This window comes from Pezoporus flaviventris, unplaced genomic scaffold (genome assembly GCF_033815535.1).
Source record: "Pezoporus flaviventris isolate CSIRO_AGI_PZ_B2104156 unplaced genomic scaffold, CSIRO_AGI_Pfla_v1 ptg000105l, whole genome shotgun sequence".
In the NCBI taxonomy this organism is placed as follows: Eukaryota; Metazoa; Chordata; class Aves; order Psittaciformes; family Psittacidae; genus Pezoporus; species Pezoporus flaviventris.
Genome location: NW_026892653.1, coordinates 405,934 through 421,716, shown reverse-complemented (window position 1 = coordinate 421,716; position 15,783 = coordinate 405,934). Strand labels below are relative to the sequence as shown.

General features: G+C 58.3%; 2 protein-coding genes across 4 annotated transcripts in view; one reads left to right on the top strand and one right to left on the bottom strand.

Moving 5' to 3' along the window:
• Nucleotides 1–2,205: 2,205 nt before the first annotated feature.
• The window catches only part of ACSF3 (acyl-CoA synthetase family member 3), a 77,342-nt gene continuing 63,764 nt past the window's right edge, over nucleotides 2,206–15,783 (top strand). The window contains exon 1 of one of the 2 annotated variants that reach the window (XM_061477372.1): nucleotides 2,206–2,474. In XM_061477372.1, coding sequence (XP_061333356.1) covers nucleotides 2,445–2,474 — 30 coding nt within the window. In that variant the 5' untranslated portion in view covers nucleotides 2,206–2,444. The remainder of the gene's footprint in view (nucleotides 2,475–15,783) is intronic. The other variant, XM_061477374.1, reaches the window with a different exon arrangement.
• On the bottom strand, nucleotides 5,064–11,030 carry LOC133281612 (uncharacterized). 2 transcript variants are annotated; one of them, XM_061477346.1, is made up of 2 exons: nucleotides 9,284–11,030; nucleotides 5,064–5,371 (listed from the first exon to the last, which is right to left on the bottom strand). In XM_061477346.1, exons 1-2 carry the CDS (start codon nucleotides 9,919–9,921, stop codon nucleotides 5,275–5,277), a joined length of 735 nt encoding a protein of 244 aa, XP_061333330.1. In that variant the 5' UTR covers nucleotides 9,922–11,030; the 3' UTR covers nucleotides 5,064–5,274. The 2 variants fall into 2 exon arrangements, with proteins under 2 accessions (XP_061333330.1, XP_061333331.1); XM_061477347.1 differs by lacking the exon at nucleotides 5,064–5,371 and adding an exon at nucleotides 7,369–8,593 and having other exon boundaries at nucleotides 9,284–10,598.

Below are 15,783 nucleotides of genomic sequence, written 5' to 3'. Positions count from 1 at the left end.
CCCTGAGCCCTGGCATGGTGCAGCATCCCTGGGGCAGAGGTGGTACCCTGAGCCCTGGAATGGTGCAGCATCCCTGGGGCAGAGGTGGTACCCTGAGCCCTGGAATGGTGCAGCGTCCCTGGGGCAGAGGTGGTACCCTGAGCCCTGGAATGGTGCAGCGTCCCTGGGGCAGAGCCATCCCTCTGAACTCCAGCCCAGACTGCAGTGGGTTGCCTTGCACATGTAGGGTCCCTGCTGCCTTTTTGCTCACCTGGAGCAGCCTCCTCCTTTCCCATTTCCCCTTTCTCCTGGAAACAAAACCAGCCTTTATTGTGGCAAGTCCTCTGTTGGGGCCTGCAGCTCCCCTGGAAGCACCCCATGAAGCAGGCACGGCCCTTGCCTACCCCACACTGCCTGCACCTCTCTCCACGTGCTGTCAGCCCTCGCCTCTCGCTCCTGTGGAAAGGAGCCCTTCTCCTGGCGATAATTACTGCAAAGTTCAGTGTCGAGAGACGGGGGGAGGGCTGTATTAAAATGCATGTGCACAGCTTGGGCCTCGCAGCAGATGTTGGCATAATTAGAGAGGAAAAAATTATGAAATTAATTTGTGGTTCAATGTAAATTTTGGCGTTGGGGGGAAAGCGCGGTCCCCCTCGCCCCCCGCGCGCTGCCGCCGGCACACGCTTCCTCACCGGCTGCCATTGGGACCCTGCTGTGGAGGGTCTGGGGGAGCACTGAGCCCGGTGAGGGCGACAAGGTGATGGGTGATACCCACCCTTAAAGGTGCTGGTGGTTAGCGGTGCTGCCTCCTGACTCCATCGCGTTGGGGCATAGAGATGTGGGCCAACAGCCCAGGGAGGTGGGACCCCAGAACAAGGAGATGGGACACCATTCCAGGCGGTGGAAAACAAGCCAAGGAAGATGAGCACCAGCCCAGAGAGATGGAAAACCAGCCCAGGGAGGTGGATCACCAGTTCCTGTAAATGAGGATGCTAAAAGAGGAGATTTGGGGAGAAAAGTCAAAAAGTGAAGTCCAGCAATGGACATGGGTTGGTATTTCTGTTGTATTCCCACAAATACACATGTGCTGATGTGCTGACACTGGTAAGCTCCGTGTTCCAACCAGCCTGGGGGGCCCTGCCCCTTAAGGGGGACAGAGTTCATCCATGCAAGGACTACCCTTGTACATGTGTTGGTGGCATTCCCAGGCTGCACTAGAGCAACACCTCAGGAGCAGCCAGACAAAGCTTTGCTTTCCCCCCTTGGCTTTTCCCACCTCCTGTTCTTTGGGAGCTGGAGAGGAATTAATATCTGCCAGCTCCCCCCTTCCAGCCCCAGCCCCTGGGGAGGGGGCACAGGCTCAGGTTAATGTTCCCATTGATCGGCAGCATCCTCCGGTTATGGTTGCTCTGTGCCGCGATGCACCATGGCCTATTTTGCCATTGCCAGCGTGTGATGGATGGCCTGTGTCTGGGTGAGCATGATCCCACCACCACCACAGGGAAATCAGGGTCAGCCCTGGGGTCTGTGCTCAGCTGGGGCAATGTGGGGAGATGGGGGCTTTGTGCTGGACCTTGCATCCCATCACTGGTTGTTTGCATCGGGGGTGTCCCTGAATTAGTGCTTTGGATGGAGCTGCAGGAGGCTGCTCCTCAAGGTGCAGATGAATTCAGGGGAGCTGCTGCCCAACCGAGAACCCCCAAAAGCTGAATGTGTCCCCAAAGCATGGCCCCAAATGCTGGAGCAGAGAGCAAGAGCAAGCCACAGCCCCAAGCATGAGCACTTGCACCCTCCTGCCCCCTCCAGCTCCATGGTGCTGGCTCTCCTGTGCAGCTGAAACCACTGTGGCCCTAGAGAGGGATGCAGGCAGTCTCTGTGGATGCTAGACCCTGACTGTGGCCACCATATCCCTTCCTATTCCTCATCTGCTTCGCTAGGGTTGGCCCTGTGTCCTGGGAATCATTCCCATGTCCCGGTTAATCAGTGTAATGAGTGGAGATGCATCACTGCAACTTAACCAAGCTACACTGCTGGTGTTGGCAGGCTGGGCACAGTGGGGATGAACAAAGGGGGGCTCTCCATGGCCCCCATACTGGGAGTACTGGGATCCTTTGGGCATCACTGGTGGGGAACGAGGGATGAGGAGAGCGCAGCAGCGACCCCCTGCATCCCCTCGTCCTTCTCCCCAGCACTGAGCAGAGCGGGCTCAACAACCAGGCACCGACACCACGGGCACAGGCTCATCCCGTCGCCCGTGTGCTCCTAGTGCGGCTCCATCTGGCTCCATCTGCTTCCACCCGGTCTCGGCTGGACCAAATGTGGGTCGAGGCGAGCGTGGGTGACACACCGTGGTGCGGCCGGAGAGCAGCTGATCCCCCCGGGCTGCGCCGGGATTAACAAGCTGCCGCCGAGCTGGCGCGGGGATCGTCTCCTGCGAAAGGTTCCCTTGCAGGGGATTACGGATAATGCATCTGGAGCCGCACTCGCTCATCCAGGTCTGTGATTTATCTCAAAATCAAATTCTGGTAATCTCCCCTGCCATCTGGCCTCCGCGGACACGGGGATATAGAGATCCATCCCCGCCGAGCATCGTCCCTGACCCACCATGGGGAGGGCAGAGTGGGCTGTGGGGCTCCCTGAGGGCAGAAGGTACCCCAAGGAGCCTTTTTGGGTGCATATGTGCCAGGATGCGAGCAGGACGCAGAGAGCTCAGCCCCTTGCAGGGATGCTCCGTGTCCCTGTGTCCCCACGCATCCATAGGTGCCAGGATGCAGGCAGGACCAGCGAGCTCAGCCCCTTAAGGAACACAGGCAGTAGGGAGGTGATGGGGAGGAGGAAGTGACCCCTGCGCTGCCCAGGGGACATGCCGGAGGCAGGGATGCCCCAGCCCCAGCGGGGAAGGCAGAAGGAGGCACGATGCATCCTTTCCCTTGGCAGGGAGGCTGGAGGGTGGCCCGGGGGGGCCGGGTCCCCCTGCGCTCCCCTCCCCGCCCTTCATTCCCAGCTCATTAAGGCTCTCCCATTATTCTGACATTTGTGCGCGTCACGTACCGGGAAGAAGTAATTTACTTAGAAGAAATTAAAAGTTCATTTTAATTGAGCGCACACTGCAGTATGCAAATGCGGGGCGCATTATGTACACTGATGCAGAGACAAAGGCTGTAATCAACTGTTAACCCTCTGCAAGCCAGCCCCACGCCTCGAGGCAGCACTCGCACAGCTCCGGCCATGCCAGAGACCCCATCCCCACATGTGGGGTGTCCCCCAGCCGTGTGGCTCCATGACCTGGTGGCATGTGTAGGTGCAGGATAAACCCCTTGTGCATCTCTGTATGCCAGCTCGGATGCAGGAGCCAGAACGGGATGCCAGCGATGGATGCTGTTCCCCAAATCGCTGTGATGGCTCCAAGCCAGTGAGACAGGGTGCATGGTTGGGGCAGGGACTCTCTAAGGATGACTAAGCCTTTTTGGGGAGCCCAGATGAGATGCGGATGGAGATTCAAAGCCCAAGTGAGTTGGGGATGTATGTCCAAAGGCCAAAATATGGCTTGTGGCTTTGGATTTGAGGGTGGTTGCAGATGTGATGAGCCCACAATATTTGCAGCATCCTGTTGCCCAGGAGTTCCTCAGTTGCTTTTTATTTTTCTTTTAGGCTTTTCTCCCTTTTATTTTTACTTTTTTTTTTTTTTACTACCTGTCAGACCTGAGATTTTTTAATAGCAGTGCAAATAGAACTGGTTCACAGATGTGAGATGACAGCCCGCTGCAGGAGACAGACAAATTACCTCCATCCTCGCCTCAAGATGCCCACAGACTCCCAAACAAAGAGAGATGGTGGGAAGGGTTCGATGTGTAGAGAGTTGTCAGTGCTCAGCAGGCTGCTCACATTACTCCATGGGTGCTTTGGGGGTGTGCATCATGTCTGTGGGCATCCCATCCACACCAATGCCATTGCAAAAGGCCTGTTGGGGGTGGCATATGTGAACATCCAACATTGTATTATGGGTGGGTGATGCCAAAAAGCAAGGGGGGGGGGGGGACACGGACACAGAGCTGTTCCCTTGGAGGTGGCACACTGAGGGGGTCCAGATGCTCTTGGCATGGACCCAGACACCCGTTTGCAGGAGGGGTGATGCTGTCGGGCATCCCTGCCCCTGGCACCCTTTGCCAAGGGTGTGAGGGACAGACCCAGGGTGGACCCTGACACCTTGGGGTATGGGTGATGATGGCACTTTTGACCCCAGAGCCGCATGGGAGGGCTGCACCTTGGACCTGGTACCTCCGCCTTGGCCACCCTTTGCCTACCTGGTGCTCCCAGCAGGAAAGGCAACCAGGGTGGTCTCGTTGGAGGGAGGATTTAATTGCTGCCGTTGTAACCTTTGCATCCCATCCCATGTGCCGGCTGAGCGCCCGGCTCCACAGCTCCAGATGGCACCCGGGAAAGAGTTAAGTCCGCTGTGATCAACAGCAAGAAGCAAGTGGTAAACAGTTTTTCTCTCCCTCTACTAAATTAATATGCAAATTCCCCCTCCCCAACTCTCTCCTCTCCCCCCCCCCCCCCCCCCTTGCTTCGAAATTAGCGAGGTAGAATGCTTGGGCTAATTATGCATTCAAACGAGCAGGCTTCGTTAATGTGGCACTAAGAGGAGCCTGAAAATGATTGTGAGACGATGAAATTGAAATTGGAGCACGGCACTTCTAATGCATCTGGAGTCACTCTTGCATGCCCCAGCAGATGTAACCTGGCAGTGACCGGCAGCACCGATCACCCTGTCTGTGCCCGGGCACCCACAGCACCCACAGCACCTTCCTCCTGCTTCTTGCCTCCTGCTCTGAAACCAACTGGTTATAAGGTTTCCCAGCCACATTCCCAACCCAAGGATGGAGCTGAGTACTGTGTACCCAGAGCTCCCAGCCTGGGGACCTCGGTGGGCTCATGCAGGTCCTGGCTGGAGATGCCACTGTAATCCTCCATCCTCCCTTGGTCTGTAGCATTCTCCTCCCCAGGTTGGATCCTGGCCCCTGAGGCAGCCATCCAGGCCTCAGTGTGTTTGGTAAAGCTCCATGTGTACTGGTGTTTGAATGGATAAACCTCCTCCTTTGCCTGGACATGCTCTTGGCAGTGTTGAAACCCAGTGGCTACAGAGGCGTTGTAGTGGGGTTCCCATCCTTGTCACCACATCCCAGCAGGTCGGCAGGTTGGGTGCATGGCAGTTGTTGGTGCATCGAGCAAGTACCAGACTGGTGGCACATCCACATCTACCGCGTTGCACAGCCCAAATCATGAACTCCCATCCTAGGACTGTCCCATGACAGGGCCGGTAGGCACAGCAGCACCAGGGACCAGGTAGGGGTGTCTCCATTCAGCATCCTTCTCCCATGGGGCTGGGGATCTGCAGAGGCAAAAGCAGGACACAAGTCTGAGGGTGACAAGACAAGTCAGGGAGATGTTTTGTGCTGGGGATAAGCAGCTGTGGGCTGCAACAAACACGTGGGATGATGAGGGATTTATGGGTATCACCAGCTCAGGATGCCACCATCCTCAATCTCCCCTGGGCTAACTGCTCACTGCTGTCTGCACAGGCTTGGGTTCAGCCACACTAAGCCCAGTTTCTCATGAGACCAAGCAGCAGCCTTGACCCAGCAGCTGCAGTGGGACCAGACCCCCCCCAGCAGGCAGCAGAGACGGATCTTGGTGTTAAATATTCATCAGAGGTGTGGATTTTACTGGAATCATGCATTAAGCACACTTTGCAGCGTGGTCCCAGTAGCTGTGGCATGCTATGGTGGGCGGAAGGTGGTGAGGAAGGAAGACGGATGCTCTGGAGGAGGCTGCAGAGCCATAAGCCAGCTGCACTGTTAGTAATCAGTGAGGATCTACAGACTTCAGGCACTCAACAACTAGGAATAAATAGAAGAAATAACTAGACAAGGAGATGAATAGTCCCCCACAAAGGAGGGGAAGGAAGCAGGGATGCAGACCCTGGATGAGATGGTCCCTTGGAGTGGGGTGGGTGTGCTATGGTACAGTTTGGTCCAGAAGGATGCTGAGCACCCTGGAGGGATGTTGAGCATCCCAAAGGGATGCTGGGCACCCTGTAGTGATGTCAAGCACCCCAGAGGGATGCTGAGCGCTCCCGAGGTCACACCTTCACAGAGGAGGCCATTAGGCTCAGAGCAAGCAGCCTTCCCCATGGTGTGCATGGGCAAGGGCTGGGTGAGAGCAGCCCATGGGCTCTGCTCCACAGCGTGCCCCAGGGCTGGGGCTGGCTTGTAGAGGGGGTTGTTTTCCCCCTCTCTCTGGTAATTTTTCCCTCTGACTATGATGCATAGCGGTGCTAATTCGGCACGTTGCCATTAATTCCAGCACAGCTGCTGCTCTCTCCCTCAAGGCATTTCGCTAATACTCAGCTTCAGAGCCTCTCAGCAAATTAACATCATTTGTTCTGCAGAACATGTTTTATTTCTACACTACATGCATAGCTTATTACTCCACCAGAAATTTGGGGTGTGCAGGAGGCAGTGCCAGCAGGCATGGCCCTCCAGAGCAAGCCCTGCTCCCCACCTTGCCATGCTTGTCCCCAGGCAGGAGCAGGGACATCGTGGCACAATCCCCCATGTGCCCCCTTGCACTGCCATGGCTGACCTGAGCTGGAGCTGCAGGTATTTCCTCCCAGTACCAGGATGCTCCAGTGCTGTCAGTGCAGCCCAGGCTGGTGATGTGATGTGGGATGGTGGCAATGTGCTGGATCAGTCGCTGGCTGGCATCTCCCGAATCCCCTTGGCTTGACACAACACCCTGGTGCAGAGGGATGTTCCCATGTTTATGGACAGTGGTGACAAGAGGTCCAAGGGGGGCAGCACTGCAGCATCAGGCACTCAGCACCTAGAGCAGGGAGCCCCAGAGGTGGCTGTGGCAGAGATGTGTTCCCCCATTCCCAGCCAGCACAGCAAACCTGTAGCCCAGCATCCTCCTTCCGCCCCCATGGCCACCCTGTGCCCACCCTTCCCTCCTTGGGTTATCAATCAGATCCTGGAGCTGTGGTGTCACAAGCTGTGCAGGGTGTCCTGAGCTGGGCAGGGTGTCCTGCCCACCACCAGACAAACCACACCACCCGCTGGTGATAATTTCAGGTCTTCCGCTTTGATTAAGGTTATTTAAGCTTTTTACCGAAACATAAAACCTGATTGTTTGCATAAACAACCTAATTGGATTATAGTGCACAGCATCGCTAATGCTGTGGGCTGGCTGGGTGCCGGCAGCAGCGCCAGGGCCGCACTGGCAAAGAGGGCCTCCACCTCTGCCCTTCCTGGTGTGGTTTTGGCAAGGGGGGGGTGAGACACCTCAGTGCCCCATGTTGGGGTGTGCGTCCACTCACCACCCCTCTCAGCCATCCACGGACCCTGCCTTGGGGTGGGTGATGGCCTTGAGGGCACACCAGCATCCCCAGCACATGGCTCTGCGTGTGCCCTTGGCAATGTAAGGAGAGAGGGGATGAAGCCCCTGCTCCGGCACTGCCTGCGGGAGGAGGAAGAGGAAGGAGGAGCAGCGGAAAGGTGCTGAGCGGGAAGCATGGGCCGGGACCCCGGCGGGGATGGCTTTGCAGGAATGCTGCCTGCACAGCGTTTCCATGGCTGGGAGCTGCAGAAGGCTTTCATGGCAAAAGGCGGAGAGGCTCCATGAATATTTCATTAGGAAAGCAATGTGGTGTGCTGCAGAGAACATCTGGCTGGAGTCCCTGGAGACCCCTGCCTTGTGCAGGAAGCAGGAACTGTGAAATACGGAGGAAAACGGGGGAGAGCGGGAGATGGGGGGAGCGTTCTGTAACACGGAGAGCATTCCTGCCCCAGCCCTGCAATGGGAAGTATGGGGCAGGCAAAGGGCTTTGTGGTCCCATGAATAGCGGCCCCAGGAGGTTTGAATGAGGTGGAGGGGCTGCGGTGGTGCCATTCAGCTGCTGGAGGCACCTTTTCCAATCCTTCTCCATGGGATGCTTGTGGACCAGGCTGCAGCATGGTCTGTCCCTCACAAGCAGGGTGCTGTGTTTAATCCCAGTATCTGATGCAGGAATGGGAAGAGCTGCTCCTCCAGCTTGGATTCATGATGCATGGGCTGGCTGTGAGAGCCAGGCATGGACCAGTCTGTCTAGTGATGCTTGAGCATGGGACAGGATGTGATGGGACAGGCCAGCTCCTCTTGCCTTACTGCACACCACTCCCAGGAAGATGCTGATGCCCTCAAAGTTGGATGCTGGGACCCCTGCCATGGCAGGCAATGGGTGCTGGGGTCAGGTACCCTGAGGGAGGTTTGTCCTCATGGTGCTGGTGCAGCGAGGACATCCCTGGGCACAAGAGTGCTGCTTGGGAACAGGCCGGGTCCTTCAGTGGTGCAGAGCAGCAGGGAAGAGCTGGGTGATGCTGGGGCTCAGCATTGCCAACATCTCTCTTTCCCTGAGTTCAGTGCCAGCTCCTTCCCCCGGTGCCAGCCAGGTTTGATGTCTGGAGTCCTGGCCAGAGTCCCTTGCCTTCACATGGGTTCCAGCAGAGCTGTGAAGCCACAGTGCTCCCGGCACACTGGTGTCCACCGCTGGCTCCAGCGCTGCTCCTGCACTGACCTGGACCAGCACACGGCCGCACCAGTGCTGCTGGACTGAAGCTCTGCCCTGCACCCCTCATCCCCATCCCCAAGGCTCCCAACACGCACCCGCACCCCCAACAACCCGCTGCCATGTGCCCTGTATTGTGCGGCTCATGGCCACAGGACCATGAGCTTCCCGGTGCCCCGCACCTCCTCTTCCTCCCCACCATGGTGTTGGGTGCGGAGGGCTCTTTGTCCACCCTCCCTTTCTCCCTTCTCTCCCAGCCACCCCTTGCCCCAGGCTCGGCTCTGTGGCAGCCCTGGTGTGGGAGCAGGGGATGGATCCCATGTGCCAGCCCTGCCATCAGCAGGACTCTGGCTCACGCCGCCCCTGCCTGTGCCCGGCACAGCTCCCGGCACCGCCGCCGCCGGCAGACAAAGCCCAACCAGACAAAGCTGCGACCTCCCTCGCGGCCCCTGCGTGTGCGGCCAGGCGACGGCAAATCCCCCCTTGCAGCCGTTATCCGAGCCCAGCCGGCATCCAGAGCCCGTCCCTGCCCATGGCAGGCAGCGGGTGCAGGCAGCCGAGGGCAGGCCACAGGCAGGAGCGCGGTGGGACGGCCGCAGAGGCCGCAGGCAGCCTGCACCGGGCTGAGCCAGCCGGGATGCGCAGCCCCGGCAGCGGACACATGCACGCACACGCAGCCTTTAGAACGAAGGCAAATACCTCTCTCCGCTCTGGCTCCACCGTCTGCCACCCGTCCTGCCTTGGCCATGCCGTGCCGCTGCCACGCTGCCTGTCCTCCATGTGTCTCGCGCCAGGACGGGCTGCCAGACCCTCCTCTCTTCGCCGTAGCGGGTTTTGGCCCCTCGCTGCCTGCTGGCGCCTTGGCAGCGGCAGCCTCGCCGCTCCCGCGATGGCATGTGTCCATTAGTTGTTTTTTTTCCTCTCTCCCTCTCACAATCCGTCCTCCCCAGCCTTCTCCGCCGGTGCCTCCGGAGCCGCTCACGGTGCCAGCTCGCAGGGAAATTGGCAGCGAGCGCGGCGCAGGGATCCTCCCGCAGCTGACGGAGCCCCACCAGGCACAGGCAGCCCTTCTGCCAGCCACCAGCCTTGGCACGGGGGGCCGGGGGGCTGCTGGCGCTTGGCAGCCCTTCCCCGGCACTGCGCGCCCCAGCCACCACCGTGGCTCTGCTGCCAAAAGCCAAACAAGGGGGAGGAAAAGGGGAAAACGGCAGGGGAATGAGCTGGCTTCGCCGTGCCCGGTGGCGGGGAACCTGCCAGGGGCTCGCTGCGGGCAGCTGGGTGACGTCCTCGTCCCGCAGTGAGGGCTCGGGAGCCTGGACACTGTGCTGGCATCGCATGGAGAGGCTCAGCTCTGTCCGTGTCCGCTCGTGCCCCCATCCCAGACAGGAGAGCCCATGCCAGGGATGGCAAGCGCCGATGCAGATCGGCTCAGGGATGCTGCGTGGCAAGCACGGCTCTGGCAGACACACCTCTTACCCAGCATCCGTCTGATGCGTAGGGAGGCCCGGGAAATTGGGAAGGGGAGAGCGGAGGAGGGACTTCTGGCGATGGGTGGGTGGTTTTGGGGTGCCCCCCGGCCGTTTGTCACTGTACGGCCGTGCACTCAGCCTTGTGCGACACAGCGTGCCCACCCCATGCCAAAACCCTGGCCCCAGTGGTGCAGTCATGCCATGGCTCCATCCTGGCCAGCCATTGGCATTGCAGCCATTCCTGCCTTTCCTGCTTTTCTTCCCCAGATTCCTGGTCTTGGTGATTTTCTGAAGGAAGAAGCTGGAATGTGGCTTGAGCACCCATTGTAGTGCAGGGTCTCCCAGCACTGATGCCGTAGGAGGGTCCCCAAGGCCAAGGAACACTGGTGGGGACAGCCAGGCATGAGGCAGGAGCAGGCTGCCAACCCAGCACCCGGCTCAGCTTCACCCAAAGTAAGTCATATAGACCTACTGAGAGCTGCAGGGGTGCTGGGACTGCTCCACTGCCCTCTCCCCAGCCCCATGGCACATCCCCATGGCACGGCCTGGTGGGGCAGAGCACCGGGAGCACCAGTCAAGGAGCCATCGCGCAGAGACCTGCCTGCCATCACCGTTTAACAGGTTTACCCACTAATCAGGGATACCTTTAATGGGGTTGGCAGAAAACACCAGAAGCCTTGCATGGGGCAGGATGGGGCTGTGCATGGGTCACACTGGCCTCATCCTAGACTCCAGCCATGCTCTGGCTACGCAATGGAACTTCCCATCCTGAAAGCAGGGATGCAGCAGCTCCTGGGATGGTGCTGACAATCTGCACCATAGGAAGAGCCTGGAGTGCCCCTCTGCCCGTGCTCCCGTGGCCCGGCCTGCCTGTGTCACACGTGTGCCTGCCATTTCCTCAAATAAGCAGCTAATCTCCATCAATCATAATTTTGTGCAATTATCATAATAGGGCCATTTTGCACTTATCCTCGCCACGTGACGCAGGAGGCACTTACAGCTCTACTTCACGCCGAGTGTCTCCGAGCTGCTCCCATCCTCGGGGAGTCCCGAAGGCAATTGCATCCCCTGCAAGCCCCCAAGGACAGATTTGTCCCTTGCTACTGCAGTGTGGGCAGTGGCTCCAGCAGCAGATGCTCATGCGGGCAGGATGCAGGCATAGGGGGCAGTAGCAGGACCCTGTCCCCTTGATTGTGCCCTCTAACCACTGCAGCAGCAGCACAGGGGTTAAACCACGAAACGGGGACAGTTAATCCGGTTTCTCCCACCATATGGAACTAGCAATCTCCCAGTTGTGCTGATGCCATGCGTGTGGTGGGGGGCATGGCCAGCAGCCCCAGCTCTGACCCCCCAACAGCCAAGGGGGAGCAGATTAGGGGGGCTGGGAGGCCCAAGGGCTGTGGTTGAGAGATTAAGTACTGGCAGATGGATGGAGATCAAATGTTTCACTCCACCTTGTTTACTATTCCCTCTTTAGCAGCAGTCAGGGACCCTGGCACAGGATCTGGTTCTGTCCCCTCTTGGGTTGGGTCAGGACAAGGCTGGCGACATGGTACCCACGTCCATGGGGTGTCCCAGCGGGGATGGATGGGATCTTCTCTCGCTGCTCTCCATCCTCACCCCAAGCAGTGCCATGGAAGCAGCTCCTGGTATCCCCATCCCATCCTACCACAGAACAGGGACTTGTAGCAAACACCAGTCATGGTGCTCACCCCGAGCATCAAGCTCCCCATAACCCAGTGGTGTTTGTGGTGTTTACACCACAGTAGTAATTACTTTCTTCTTCTTTTTTTTCTTTTTAACAAACGCGGATGTTGCCAGAAGTAAACTGTAATGTAATAAAAGCTTTCTGCTGGATCCATAATTAATCAGTGAGCTGTGTAAGGCAGGGGGGAGCAAGCAGAAAACCCTCCTGCTGGCATCATCTGTGGGGCTCGTCCCTAGCTGGGAGGGAGGCAGGAAGCTGCGGTGGCAGCCTGGGGACAGCCCAGTGTCCTGGGGACCACTGTAGCATCCCCATGAGCCCAGCGGAGTCCATGGACAGGCAAGACTGCAGTGTACCCAGCTCTGTTTTTGTGGTGTCCAGCAGCCGCAGGCACTGTGTGTTTTGCTCCCAGCTGTGATGGCACATCTGGACTGACCCCTCTGTGATGCAGCGTCCCCACCACCCTGGTATGGAGAGCAGGGCTGGGCACTGAGCAGCCACAAACCTGCTGCATAAACCATAACCTGCTTCACCAGCACCTGGCCGTGCTTGGCACTGCCAGAGCAGCTCCCTCCCTTCCATCCCCCGGGATGGATGGCGGTGGCCGGGTGCTGCTTGCAGCCAGGGCTGAGCATCATCTCCGGGGACGTGGCTGACTCCAGATGGCCACTGGGCACCAGGTGCCGGCGCGGCAGAGGGTGGCTCGGGGTGGACATCTGCTGTTCACACAGCCAGCTGGCCTGGCAGCCTGCATGGCCAAGGGGGAGCAGGGCCCGTCACCCCCCCCTTCGGGCTGGGTCCCTGCACAGCCTGGAGGAGCTGTAGGCACAGAGGAGCATCCTGCTTGGTGCATGCACCGGTGGCTGTCACAGCCCTGTTGCCCCCATCCTGTGCACCCTGTCCCCACCAGCGCCTGGACCACGGCAGGGATGATGTCCCTGTATGCAGCATCCCCCAGATGGGGTTAATCCCTGCAGCCTGCAGGGACAGGGGATGCCGGTGGCAGGTGGTAAGAGCAAAAAGGAGAATGGAAAGAGGCGGTGGCAGGGCTGGGGCGGGTGGTGGTGGAGCCAGGCACATCTGCGCTGCAGCACATGGGCACAGAGTGAGCTGCGAGATGGGTGCTCGCTGATGTCAGGGGCTGGCCCAGAGCTCCTGGGTGTGCTGGGTCCCTCTTGCAGCAGCTCTGAATGGAGAAGCTGTGCAACGGGGAAGCACGGAAGAGGAGAGAGCCATGCAACAGGGAGGGAGATGAGCAGTGGGGAGCCATGCAATAGCCATACAATGGGGAGGGAGCTGTACAACAATCGTGCAATGGGGAACTGAGCAGTGGCTATGGTGCTGTGCAACACAGAATGAGCCACGCAGTGGGAAGCAGCGTCACGGGGATGGGGCTGTGCAACAGCAAAGTAGCCTTGGGCAGCCATGCAATGGGGAAGGTAGCTGTGCAACAGGGAGCCATGCATTGGGAAGAGGGAAATGGGGAGCTGTGCATTGGGAGGATGTGTGATGGGAGGGAGCTGAGGAATGGCGATGCAATGGAGAGCCAGGACAGAAAGCTGCTGCAGGGCCTATTCTCCACCCGGTGAGCTCTGCACCAGTGACACCGGCATTGCTCTCGCTCCTTGCTTTCCCACCTAGAAGAGCAATTGTGTGCAACCCCTGCAGCACCCGCTCCCAGTCATCCTGCAGCACAGCACACACAGCATGAGTGTACGGCTGAGCCGCATCCGAGCACAGCACGGGATGTCCCTGCAGCCAGGATGGGGGGACTGGGATGCAGCTGGGATGGGAACGGAACACGGTGCTACCGGGGAGGTCCAAATGAGCTGCAGTGTGACACCATGGTGAGCCCAGGATGTCTCTGTCCCACAATGTCTCTGTTCCACAATGTCCCTGTCTCACAATGTCCATGTCCCACAGTGTCTCTGTTCCAGTGTCTCTGTCCCACACTGTCTCTGTCCCACAATGTCTCAGTCCCACAGTGTCTCTGTCCCACACTGTCTCTGTCCCACAATGTCTCTGTCCCAGTGTCTCTGTCCCACACTGTCTCTGTCCCACAGTGTCTCTGTCCCACACTGTCTCTGTCCCACAACGTCTCTGTCCCACACTGTCTGTGTCCCAGAGTGTCTCTGTCCCACAGTGTCTCTGTCCCACAATGTCTCTGTCCCACAACGTCTCTGTCCCACAATGTCCGTGTCCCAGAACGTCTCTGTCCCACAACGTCTCTGTCCCACAACGTCTCTGTCCCACACTGTCTCTGTCCCGCAGTGTCTCTTTCCCACACTGTCTGTGTCCCAGAGTGTCTCTGTCCCACACTGTCTCTGTCCCACACTGTCTCTGTCCCGCAGTGTCTCTTTCCCACACTGTCTGTGTCCCAGAGTGTCTCTGTCCCACAGTGTCTCTGTCCCACAGTGTCTCTGTCCCACAATGTCTCCGTCCCACACTGTCTGTGTCCCAGAGTGTCTCTGTCCCACACTGTCTCTGTCCCACACTGTCTCTGTCCCGCAGTGTCTCTTTCCCACACTGTCTGTGTCCCAGAGTGTCTCTGTCCCACAATGTCTCTTTCCCACACTGTCTCTGTCCCACACTGTCTCTGTCCCACAATGTCTCTGTCCCACAATGTCCGCGTCCCACAATGTCGCTGTCCCACAACGTCTCTGTCCCACAGTGTCTCTGTCCCACACTGTCTCTGTCCCACACTGTCTCTGTCCCACAATGTCTCTGTCCCACAATGTCTCTGTCCCACAATGTCCGCGTCCCACAACGTCTCTGTCCCACAATGTCTCTTTCCCACACTGTCTCTGTCCCACACTGTCTCTGTCCCACAATGTCTCTGTCCCACAATGTCCGCGTCCCACAACGTCTCTGTCCCACAATGTCTCTGTCCCACAGTGTCTCTGTCCCACACTGTCTCTGTCCCACAATGTCTCTGTCCCACAATGTCTCTGTCCCACAGTGTCTCTGTCCCACAATGTCTCTGTCCCACAGTGTCTCTGTCCCACACTGTCTCTGTCCCACACTGTCTCTGTCCCACACTGTCTCTGTCCCACAGCGTCTCTGTCCCACACTGTCTCTGTTCCAGTGTCTCTGTCCCACACTGTCTCTGTCCCACACTGTCTCTGTTCCAGTGTCTCTGTCCCACACTGTCTCTGTCCCACACTGTCTCTGTCCCACACTGTCTGTGTCCCAGTGTCTCTGTCCCACACTGTCTCTGTCCCAGTGTCTCTGTCCCACACTGTCTGTGTCCCACACTGTCTCTGTCCCAGTGTCTCTGTCCCACACTGTCTGTGTCCCACACTGTCTCTGTCCCACACTGTCTGTGTCCCACACTGTCTCTGTCCCACACTGTCTCTGTCCCACAATGTCTCTTTCCCACACTGTCTCTGTCCCACACTGTCTCTGTCCCACAATGTCTCTGTCCCACAATGTCCGCGTCCCACAACGTCTCTGTCCCACAATGTCTCTGTCCCACAGTGTCTCTGTCCCACACTGTCTCTGTCCCACAATGTCTCTGTCCCACAATGTCTCTGTCCCACAGTGTCTCTGTCCCACAATGTCTCTGTCCCACAGTGTCTCTGTCCCACACTGTCTCTGTCCCACACTGTCTCTGTCCCACACTGTCTCTGTCCCACAGCGTCTCTGTCCCACACTGTCTCTGTTCCAGTGTCTCTGTCCCACACTGTCTCTGTCCCACACTGTCTCTGTTCCAGTGTCTCTGTCCCACACTGTCTCTGTCCCACACTGTCTCTGTCCCACACTGTCTGTGTCCCAGTGTCTCTGTCCCACACTGTCTCTGTCCCAGTGTCTCTGTCCCACACTGTCTGTGTCCCACACTGTCTCTGTCCCAGTGTCTCTGTCCCACACTGTCTGTGTCCCACACTGTCTCTGTCCCACACTGTCTGTGTCCCACACTGTCTCTGTCCCACACTGTCTCTGTCCCACAATGTCTCCGTCCCACAATGTCTCTGTCCCACAATGTCTCCGTCCCACAATGTCTCTGTCCCACAGTGTCTCTGTCCCAG